We start from the raw sequence: 11,473 nt of genomic DNA on the forward strand, positions 1-11,473 counted from the left end.
CATACCCTTTACCCAGCCCTTCCACTCCTACACTTATCTGCCCAAGAGAAACTCTTGCAGGAGACATGGCTGAGAAAACCCTGACCAAGCCTTTCACGACAGCAAAGTTACCAATCACCCAGGAGTGACAGTCACAGTCTGAAACATCACACAGCAACCAAAACGAATGACCCACAGCAATGCACAACAGTATCAGTGACTATCAGAAATCTCATAGCAAGTAAAAAGAAATCTCATAGGAAGAAAAATGAAAAATCCAGAAAGATTACATATGGTATATTTCAGTAAGTTAAAAACAAATAAAATACACATATATACTTTTAAAGGAACAATGCATCAAAGCACATAAAAAAGCAAGCAAGCAGATGATGGACCGGGTGAGGATGGCAGTTGCCTCGCGTAGGCGAGGAAGGAGGTGGGCTCACGGGACGGTGTGGGGCAGGTAGGCGGCTGGAGAGGTGGGAACGGAGTGGGGCGGCAACACTTTGAGGTTAGATTGAGGATGTTTGCCAAGTCCTGGCTTTTCACACAAGTGGTGGGTTTGCAGGTGCGTGTTGTATTATTAAAAATTAAATTGAAATTAACCATTAAATAAGCGACTACATAAATAAAATCTGGCCAGGGGCGGACTGCATGACAGCCTGTCATGAACCAAGGGTGGTGAAATGAGCCAGTTCTGTGCACCCGAGGTTGAAACCCAACCCAACCCAATCCGAAGGGACCGGATGCCTCGCTTTCCAGGAGCCCTTTCAGCCTGACCGACCGCTTGGAACACTTTTCAAGAGGGTGTGAGGCCGGCCTTCTGCCCTGGAGGACCTCCTGCGACAGCCGTTTCCTGCTGCTAAGCCAGCCCGCTTTCTCTCCTCCATCTGTTTCTTGCATGCGACAAACTGTAAGCAGGTGCAAGCCGGTTGCGCAGACTGGCGGGGAGGGGAGCGGAGGAGGGGGAGGAAGAGGGAGGGGAGGGGTAAGGGGAGGAGGGAGAGGAAGCGCGGGGTGGAGCTCAGCCACCCCGCCCCCAGGTCCTCACCTTGTAGCTCCCGGGAGGCAGGTCCCCTTTGGCAGCGGGCACCCGCTGGGCTGGGGCCTGGGCGGGGCCGGAGCCCGAGGCTGAGCCCTTCCCATCAGTCCCTGGGTTCACCGCAGCTGTTGCCGAGGCCTTGGCCGCTGGCTGAGACATGGTTCCCAGCTGCAAAAGTCTGTAAAGAACCCTTCGGCCTGGGTTCAGTCAGGGATGGCGCCCCCAAGCTGCCTCCCCGGCTCTCATCCCCCATCACCCTGTGTGCTCAGGCTTCTCTGAATTCATCTAGTCTTTCTCCATCTAAAACAGAAGCCTGGAAGTTTTCTGTCCCCATCTCCCTTTGCCGTCAAGGATTTCCTGTCTGGGGACCACTCATGCCTGTTATGCTTTTCTCCAGGCTTCAGACCCTGCCGGTGCCTCCACCAAGCCGTGTCCTCGCTGTCCCCCTGCTATGTCCTTCCTCTGCGCCCCCCGGAGTCACTTATCATGCTTCTCACCACTTATCATGCTTCTTGTCTTGGGCAGCCTCAATTTGCCTCAGCAGATTCATAGCAAGAAGTCCCGTTTGGGAAAGCCTAAGGGAGGCCAGGCTCTGTTACATTCATGAATGAACGCATCCATCCCTCACCCTAACCTCTTATCTCCTCTGAGCAATCTGAGTCTGGTGGGGGTGGTGGGGGTGGTGGGATGACCTGCCCAAGGCCACATAGCTACTAAGTGGTAGGACTCCAATTTCAGTGCAAGCAGACAAACCCAGCAACTGGGCTTTGCCATTTACTTATTCGGATCGATTCATCCTTCCATCCCCAGCACCTGGCTCAGCACCTGACACACAGGAGATGCTCAATTAACATCTGTTCAGAGATTGCATGAATGTATGTTCCTCCCTCCTTTCCCAGTCAAACTGCTGCCTCTGGTACTGCCTGGGAACGGGTGTGTGGGTGCAGACACAGGCCTGAGACTGGGGCGTAAAGGAGTCTCCAGGAGGACGTGTTTCGCCCATGGCAGGGTTCTAAAGGGAGGCTGTGGCTGTGTAGGCTTTGGGTGGAGAGCACTTCGGTCAATTCCAGTGGTTCCTCATTACTTTGGGGTCATGGATGCCTTTGAGTGTTTGAAGAACGCCTTGTCCTTGTCCCCAGGGAAAAAAAATGCCCCCTTTAATTTTGGAGACAATTTCCAGGGGGCTCCAGGACCCCCTGATGGCACAGATCATCAAGACCCTCTTGCAGTGGATTCCTGAACACTTTCTGTAAGAAAGAGCTGGTTGGGGCAAGCAGATCCCTCCCTGCATCTCCCCCTGAGAAAGACTGCGGCGACTCTGGGTTGCTCTGCCCACGATGGGCAAGGCCACACATCTGGGCCACATCTGTGGCTTCCAGGCGCTTGCTTACCCCCACCCTGACCCCGGCCAAGTCAGTCTATGAATCAACATTCCCCTCGTATGGTAGTTGGGTTCCTTCCTTTCTGGACATGTGCTCATTCCTTCAATATTCTCTCTCTCCTCTCCCCCCTCACCCCCGCCTCCTCCCTTTCCCCTCCCCCTCCCTCTTGCTGCCTTCCTGTTTATTTCTGTTTTTACTTCTCTCTCTGCCTATGCTTCTCTCTTTCTGTTTCTCTCCCCAGTATCTTGCTCTCTTTATACCTCTGCATCTCTCTATCTGTTCTTTGTCTTCCTTCTCTTTCTTTTCCTCCCTCCCTGTCTCTATTTTTATCTTTTCTCTCTTTCTGTCTCTCGCTGCCTTTCTCCTGATTACCCCGTCTCCCTGACTCTTTTCTGTTCCTGATCTCTCTGCCTCCCCCTCTCTGCCTCTGTCCTGTCCCCTCCCCTCCCCTGGGGCTCTTAGCTGCGGTGGGTCCCCTCTTACCTGGGGCCCTGCTACTTCCTGCTGGAGGGCAGGCAGGAGGGCAGGCTGGTGCAGTGGGTGACGAGGGGCCGACCCCCCATTTTATAGTCTGGCAGACACCAGACCCTGTGGTCTGTGGTACAAAGGGGGAGCTGGCTCAGCAGGCCCCAGGCAGAGAGTCAGGGGCCTCAGAGCCCTGACCCTGCCGGGTTCCTGCAAAGAGCAGCACTTCCCATTGTGAGCCCAGCAGGCACAGCAGAAACCCTGGCCAGTAGCCACATCGCCTCGCCTCTGCCCAGCCCCTGCCCGGATGCCGCTCTCGCAAACCCCAGCCAGGGATGGGCCCACAGGGTCCCCGCTGGCTGCCAATCCTGGGGCAGGGAAAAGGGGAGCCCCCAGAAGGCAGGGGACCTGGGTTTGAGTCCAGGCTCAGCCACTCTGCACTGTGTGGCACTTGGCAAGTCTCTATCCCTCAGGGCCTCCGTGTCTGCAGTTATCAGTGGCGCAGGTGTCCCTATGGGGTGCTGCACAGGAAAGAAGGGGCCGTGAGTTAGCGCTAAATGCATTACCGCTGCCCTCTGGTCAGTTCCCAGGACAACCCACCTTATCTGGCACTTTCATTATACTCATTTGGCAGATGAGCAAAACTAGGGTACAGAGAGGTCAGAGGCAGGAACTGGCCAGGGTAAGGGGGAGCTAGGGAAACCAGGTTGGGAGAGAGAAACAGGGAGACAGATTGGGAGAAGTGCAGAGCGACAGAGAAAGGGAGATGATGGAGATGGACATACAGAGGGGCAGATGGACGGTGATGGGGAGAGAGACAGACAGAGAGAGAGAGAGACGGATGTCAGGTTGAGGCCCGGGTAGAACAATGGACTTCAACAAGGTCACACAGGGCAAACTCATAGTAGAGCCAGGGCTGGAGGGACCCAGGGGCGCTGCTGGGCCAGGCCAGCCTGCAGTCTGACTCCCTGGCCCCAGGTGGTGGGGGGGCGGGGAGAGGGGATTCTGCATAAGTTTTTGCTTCTTCTATGGGGGTCCAGGAACCCAGATTCCCCGCGGAGCCCAGCTGCGCCTGGAGGTCACCGTGGCCTGGGGCCAGCTCTGCCTTCCACCCCCGCCTCACTTCCTGGCCTCCCCCTCAGCCTTTCATCCTGGGCCAAGGCCTGGGAGGGGGCCAGCGACCGCAGGATGGGGCAGCCACTGTAATGGGGGCCAAGATGCCTGTGGTAGGGGCCACCCACGGGTCTGGGTTTCAGGGTCAAGATGTCTGGGGCAGTTCCATGATCCCTGTGGTAATGGGCTGCCAGCCAGTGAGGGCAGAGGTAGGGGGTGCACAGCCTCATGCTGGATGGTTCCACTGGGAGCATCTGACTGACTTGGCTCCTGTAATCCTCGTTATGATGGTGGGGACTCTGAGATTAATCCTCTTTGCAGATGAGGAAACCGCCGCAAGTCCCTTTCCCCTCTCTCAGCCTGTTTCCTCATCTGTAAAATGGAATTGGGAGTCACATCTTTTTCTTTTTTTTTAAGTTTTTTTTTTTTTTTGATGGGGACCATTTTTTAAAAAGTCTTTATTGAATTTGTTACAATATTGCTTCTGTTTTATTTATTTACTTATTTATTTAAGTTTTTGGCCATGAGGCATGTGGGATCTTAGCTCCCGAATCAGGGATCGAACCCACACCCCCTGCATTGGAAGGCGAAGTCTGAACCTCTGGACCACCAGGGAAGTCCCAGTCACATCCTTTTAACTCCTGAACCCAAGCTCTCAAAAACGATGCCCTCCTGTATTTAAGGGTAATCATGTTCCCCAGCTCTAGTGAAATATAAATGACACACAACATAGTGTAAGTGTAAGGTGTGCCACATGTTGATCTGATACATTTACAAATCACAAAATGATTGCTACCTCCATCCCATCACATAGTTACCATTTATTTTGTTGTTGGGAAACATGTAAGATCTGCTCTCTAAGCAACATTCAAGTATATGATACGTATTAGCTATAATCACCATGTTGTACATTAGGTCCCCAAACTTGTTATTCTTATAACTGGAAGTTTATACCCTTTGAGCACCATCTCCCTGTTTCCCCCACCTCCCAGCCCCTGGCAGCCACCATTTTACTCTCCACTTCTCTGATTTTGTCTTTTTAAGATACCATATGTAAGTGAAATCATACAGTATTTGTCTTTCTCTGTTTGATTTATTTCACTTAGCATAATGCCCTCAAGGTCTATCCATGATGTCACAAATGGCAGGATTTCCTTCTTTTTCAAGGCTGAATAATATTCCATTATATCTATATACCACCTCTTCTTTATCCACTCATCCATTGATGGATAATTAGGTTATTTTCACTTCTTGGCTATTGTGAATAATGCTGTAACAAACATGGGAGTGCAGATGTGTCAATAGTAATTTTTTTTATTAGCAATGATGATGACAATGATGATGGAGACACATGATGAATATTATGTTCCAGGCGAAGTTCCGGAACAGCAAGTGCTGTTCATGTGTAATTCACACTTACCCTCACAATGCCCCTATCTCTTAGGCTAAACCCAATTTACTTTGTTATACCCATTTTACATATGAGGAAACTGAGGCTCAGAGAGATTAAGTAACGTACTCAAGGTTACCCAGCCAACAGGAGTGGGACACAACCCTGGGCAGTCTGGCTACAGAGCCTACATTCTTAGCCTTTGATCTTCATGGCAACCTAATATTAAAGTTATGCATTTGATAGGGCTACATTTAACCCTCTCAGGAGGGAACTAATATTGCCATTTTAGATGCCATGAGCTGACCTAGGACATCCTCCAGGTCACCCAGAGCGATCTGGTTTCCAGCCATGCTCTTTCCCATGCTGTGAAAGCCCCCTCTTAGGCCAACTCAGAGGGTGGGAGTGTGGGGAGAGGGCGCACAAAGCGAATCCTACAAACCCTGGATATTCAGCAGGTGCGGTACAGTTTGCAAAGCATGTTCACACCCGCCAGCTCCTTCATTCTGCCCACAGAGCCCTCTGGACTCCTCTCTGAGCTTTGTGGGCCCTGGAGGCCCTAGCCCAGCCACCTTTCCTGCCTGTGTCCCTCTGCTCTCCTTCAGGGTCCCTGAACTCCAGCACCATCAGGCCACCAGCCCCATATTCCTACCTCTGCAGCTTTGCCTAGCAAAAGCATTTCCTTCCATCTCACTTTGTACAAATCCTCCTCACCCTTCAGAGCCTAGTTTCAATGCCACCTCCACCATGAAGCCTACCCTGATTGCTCCCACTGGAAGAGGAAGGGACCTGGGAGGGGGAAACGTATAGGCATTTGTTGAATGTCTGTTCCAGGCATGTTACATAATCTCACACCAGTCCTGTGATATAGTTTATTCTTGTCCCATTTTCTGGGAAGAAATAGCGGAAACGACCTGCCCCAGGTCACACAGCTAGGAAGGACGAGGTTTTTAGACTCTGTGTCTACCACTTGTTATCCTTCTCCAGTCAGGAGTCCCATGGAGCTGATTAAGGCAGACCTTCCTCCTCTTGCCTCCTTCATGGGTAATCCCTGAGTGGGAGCAACCTGACCTTTCCCTCCCAGCCGAAGCCAATGCTGCTGACACCTCTCTATTGGAGTTCCAGCCAGGGCTGGCTTTTGTTCCCATTGCTTGCTTGCTGAGTCAGGGCTCTGTCCCCCCAGGGGCCCTCTCTCCTCCCTGCCTATAAGAGTCTGACCTCCACTGGTGCCAGGTCTGGCATGTTCTCTGGGTCCATCTCGGTAAGTCCCAGGCTCGGAGAAGGAGTGGGATCTGAGCTCTGGGTGAGCATCCTGGGAGGGAGGGGAGCCCAGGCCCCCAATCCTGGGGACATCACTGTGCCATCCCGAATGCCACCCTCATCCTAACCAAGGCATCCTAACTAGGATCCAGACATCAAGACCAGTACCTGCAACCCCCGTTTAAAACCAGACTTATTCCTGCAATCCTGTTGCCTCAACTTCCACTATTAGAGTTCCCTTTTTGGGTCAGGTGCTGTCTTTGGGAGGCTCTCTTAAGCTGAGCACCTTGGTTCTTGCCTGGGGTGAAACATCCGCCCACCAGCAGCCACAGAAAATTTCCCACAGTGAGCAGATAAAACAATACAGAGCAGGGCTTAGAGGAATGGGGCCCAGAATGGGTCCATTTTGAGATAGCGGTAGGATGGAAGAAAAGGAGATGGTATTGGTCACAGATGGAAAGGGTAGGAGAGGGACAGGCCAAAGCCGCACTTTGCCCCCGACCTCAGGCACATCTGGACCCCATCTGGATCCCAATCAGCCCAAACTAGACTTCAGCCTCAAGGAGGGGAGCAGAGTCAGGGCAGAAGCTTATCGTGTTCTTCTCTTGTGTAGGAAACAAGCAGCATGTCTCTGCAGTGCACCAAGTCAGCGGGACACTGGAAGGTAGGAAGAGGCATGGGAAGGGGGCGATGTCTGGGAAGTGGGAGGGCACAGGTCGAACCCAGGTCCTGGGGACCACCGCCCCCACCTTCATTGAATCCCCACCTCACCCCTGGCGGGCGGTAACGAGGGCCCATTTCACAGAGGATGCAATCAAGGCTCCAAGAGGGAGAGGGTCTTGCCCAAGTTCACACACTGGGGTCTTGATTTGAACTTGTGTCTTACGGTCCCAAATTCAACGGTCTCTCTGGCAGAGATGGCAAACTGGTAATTGCACAGTCTCTGGGCATGATTTCTTTGACTTCCTCTGTGTTAAAAAAGAGAAGAAAAAAAAAACCCAACCTTTGAATTTGTCATCAGCCTTTGAAAACATGGAAGGTCCACAGAAAAGTCCAGATATAGGGGTTGTCTTCGGAAATTTAACAGTTGGTCGCATTGTCATGTGGCAACAGTAGGTGGCGCTGAGCAGATGCCACCCACTTCCACAGGGCCCATGCTCTGGGTCCTCAGCCCTCACACTCCTTTCCTGGCCCCTGGAGGCATGAGAGTCTGCAATCCCTGCTTTACCTGATCTGCCCCACCCTGAGTCCTGGGGTGAAGCCCTAACCACTCACGGGACTCTGATGCGCGTCTCCACCTTTTCTCTCCGGCATAGATCGTGGTGTGGGATGAGGAGGGCTTCCAAGGCCGGCGGCACGAGTTCACAGCTGAGTGCCCCAGTGTGCTGGAGCTTGGTTTTGAGACTGTGCGATCTTTGAAAGTGCTGAGTGGAGCGTGAGTCCAGGGGGATTGGAATCGGGGTGGGGGAGACAGGAAGTGATCTAGAGAGGGGTGCTGGGACTTTTAGATGTTCTAGGTGTTAATCTTCCCAGGCTCTAACTGTACCAGTGTGCCTTCCTTGGGTCTGAGATGCTGGGGAGTGTGCAGGATGGCAGTGTAAGGTCGTGCAGGTTGTGCACTGCTCAAATGTAAGGGGCGCCATTCACACAGAGCCTTCCCACTGGATGAGGCAGCCCTGCGGGGGCAGACCTTTAGAACCCAGTGTTGGATCTGAAATGTCCCTCTTAGGCACAAATCAAAAGCCAATATCACTCACCAAAAGTAGAAGGTAACTATAAATATAGTAAAAAAAAAAAAAAAATACTAGCATTCTGTAGTTGAACATTGTTGCTTGACTGAGGCTCTGAGCATGAGATATGTTTTGTTAAGAGAGAGAGAGAGAGAGTAATGAGATGGCCAAGTCAGCATGTGGTCAAGCCTCATCTACATGGCCTAGAGGGACACGTGCAAGAGTGCCAGCTACCTGCATGGAGCCGGTCCCCTACCTACAGTATGCACAGCGAGGCAGTGGGCTACTAGGTCTAGATTGGACTTCTCCATGTCAACAGGTTGGATGTTTGGGGCTGGTAATTCTGTGCTGGGGGGCTGTCCTGTGCATTGGAGGATGTTTAGCAGCATCCCTGGCCTCTACTCACTAAATGCCAGCTGCAAAACCCTCTGCTCCCTCCTCCCAGCATGAGCACTAAAAATGCCTGCAGACATTGTTAAATGCCTCCTTGGGGGACAAAGTCACCCCTGCGTGATAACCACTGGTCTAGAACTCAGGGTGGGGGGCCTCTTAACCTCTTGCACTCTCTACCCTCTGTCCGCAGGTGGGTGGGTTTTGAGCACGCCGGTTTCCAAGGGCAGCAGTATGTGCTGGAGCGGGGTGAGTACCCGTCCTGGGATGCCTGGAGTGGCAACACGTCCTACCCCGCCGAGAGGCTCACCTCCTTCCGGCCCGTGGCCTGCGCTGTGAGTCCTGCCACTGCCTGAGCCTGGGGTGGCCTGAGCCCCTCCAGTGGGGGTTTGGGAACCAGATGTCCCAGAGTTCAAATTCTCATGTCACTGCTTCAAGCTGTGTGAGGTGGCAGTCCCTCCCCTGGGCCTCAGTCTCTTCATCTTGAAATGGGGCCGTAGTACCTATGTTGTGGGGTAAAAGGATGTACGTATAGCATCTGGACAGAGCCGTCCACAAACGTTCTGCCCATTGCAACTTTGGTTATAATATGAGCTCCTCCGTGTTCTGTGTCCTTCTTTTCATGACTGAGGGACAGTGGGAGAGTCTGGGTGCCAGGGCAAGTGAGAAAGAAGCGTTCTATTTCTTGTTCCTAATTCATTATCAGTGTTCTTGATTTTAAAGTTTTGCTACTGTTTACAGAGTATGGGTGGAGGTGGGCATTATTACTCCCATCTTACAGATGAAAAAACTGAGGCTTGGAAAGGTGTACTTTTTTTCCTTCAAAAACAACTTTTATGGATTTTAAATCACATGGCACACATATTTATCACCTAAAGTTCAGGGGAAAACCTGATATGGCCGAATAAGAAAATAAAAGTCACTTATACCCACACCTCTGAGACAAAAGCTCACTGTTATCAGTGCTGGAGATTTCCTTGGTCTTATATGGTACCCACAGATTATATCTGCAGTGTTGATATCAGTATCTATGTCTAGATCTGTATATCCATCCATATCTATATATCTATACATGCGTATCACTCGGTTATAAAAGTTGAATCATAACGAACCTAAAGTTTGGAAACCAGCTTCTCTCCCTCTGCAAGTATATCACAATCACTCTCCCAGATGATTAAATCTCACCTATGGCATCATTTTCCATAGCGCCCTAGTATATCATTTGGTGAATGTTCATTTGTTTCACAAACGGCCCAGGCGTTGCGCCAATGCGGGGACTCGGAAGGACTCTCACAGATGCAATCCCTACCTTTACCCAGTTTACAACTTCTGGTTTCATTTCGTTCTCAAAACAATCCTGAAAAGCAGACGTGGTTAGTTTCATTTTAGAGATGCGGAAACAGGCTCAGAAATGCTGTGTGACGTGTTTTTGGTTTTTTTAAAAAATAAATTTATTTATTTATTTTTGGCTGCGTTGGGTCTTTGTCGCTGCGCGAGGGCTTTCTCTAGTTGCGGCGAACGGGGGCTGCTCTTCGTTGCGGTGCACGGGCTTCTCATTGCGGTGGCTTCTCTTGCTGCAGAGCACGGGCTCTAGGCGCACAGGCTTCAGTAGCTGTGGCACGCGGGCTCAGTAGTTGTGGCGCACGGGCTTAGTTGCTCCGCGGCATGTGGGATCCTCCCGGACCACGGCTCGAACCCGTGTCCCCTGCATTGGCAGGAGGATTCTTAACCACTGCACCACCAGGGAAGTCCCCATACTTTTTTTCTTTAGAAGATTAAGCTCAGTCAGCTGCTAAGTGGAGAGTCAGGATTCGATCCCAGATCTCCACACCCTTCTCTTAACCGTAGTGCAATATCCCAGTGTACCTGATCCTCTGTTATCGGGTATTCAGGTTGTTTTTTCCCTTCTCTTCCCCCTTCCCTTCCCTCCCCCGCCCCCTCCTGTTATCAACAAGGCTTCTTTTCTCCTTGGTTATCTTCTTTGTGTAAATTTCTGAAACAGGAATTTCTGGAAGGACAAGCAGTACACCTCTTGTAAGGTTTCTGGTGCCTGTTGCCTTACTGTCCTTCCAGAAAGTTTCAAGGAAGGCTGATTTTGGAGACAAGAACAGGGGTGTAGGGGCCAGCGGAGGCTCCTGGGTTTCCGACTGAGGACCCGATGCTCTGACTCTGTTCCCTGTACCTGCAGAACCACCGCGACTCGAGGCTGACCATCTTTGAGCAAGAGAACTTCCTGGGCAAGAAAGGAGAGCTGAGTGATGACTACCCCTCCCTCCAGGCCATGGGTTGGGATGGCAATGAAGTGGGATCCTTCCACGTCAACTCGGGGGCGTAAGTGGATGCAAGGCTCTGCTTGGCAGGGACAGAGAGGATGTTGAGAGGGATGGGGACACCTCCTGTGAAAACAGTATGCTGGGGACTTTGGGGATCTGATGCCCACATTCCAGAGGATACTGAGGCACAGGGAGCTATCAGGCAAAATTTCTGGGATTGCAAGTAGTGGACACCCATATCACACTGATATTGAGCTCAAAGGTTATTTATTGGTCCGTGTAACTAGCTTCAGGCACAGCTGGATCCAGCTGCGACAGTAGGGATCTGTCTTTCTCCCCCTCTTGCTCTGCCTGCCTCAGTGTGGCTATATTCTTAGGCAAGCTCTTCTCATGTGAAGATAAGATGGCAGCTTCATCCTTATAGTCCAGCCAGCCCCAGGGAAAGAGAG

At 51.6% G+C, this 11,473-nt stretch overlaps 2 protein-coding genes across 4 annotated transcripts in view; one reads left to right on the forward strand and one right to left on the reverse strand.

Moving 5' to 3' along the window:
* CRYBB1 (crystallin beta B1) overlaps nucleotides 1-1,180 on the reverse strand; it is an 11,155-nt gene extending 9,975 nt beyond the window's left edge. Inside the window, exon 1 of the mRNA XM_007461141.1 lies at nucleotides 1,031-1,180. Within this exon, the coding sequence (XP_007461203.1) occupies nucleotides 1,031-1,180 (150 nt within the window). The remainder of the gene's footprint in view (nucleotides 1-1,030) is intronic.
* The window catches only part of CRYBA4 (crystallin beta A4), a 12,153-nt gene continuing 1,560 nt past the window's right edge, over nucleotides 881-11,473 (forward strand). The window contains exons 1-5 of one of the 3 annotated variants that reach the window (XM_007461140.1): nucleotides 881-892; nucleotides 7,245-7,295; nucleotides 7,948-8,066; nucleotides 8,945-9,086; nucleotides 10,940-11,082. In XM_007461140.1, coding sequence (XP_007461202.1) covers nucleotides 881-892; nucleotides 7,245-7,295; nucleotides 7,948-8,066; nucleotides 8,945-9,086; nucleotides 10,940-11,082 — 467 coding nt within the window. Of the gene's footprint in view, nucleotides 893-6,610; nucleotides 6,644-7,244; nucleotides 7,296-7,947; nucleotides 8,067-8,944; nucleotides 9,087-10,939; nucleotides 11,083-11,473 lie in introns of those variants that run through there. The other 2 variants (XM_007461138.1, XM_007461139.1) reach the window with 2 other exon arrangements.

The sequence above is a fragment of the Lipotes vexillifer genome, unplaced genomic scaffold, assembly GCF_000442215.2.
Source record: "Lipotes vexillifer unplaced genomic scaffold, Lipotes_vexillifer_v1.1 scaffold691, whole genome shotgun sequence".
NCBI classification, from domain to species: Eukaryota; Metazoa; Chordata; class Mammalia; order Artiodactyla; family Lipotidae; genus Lipotes; species Lipotes vexillifer.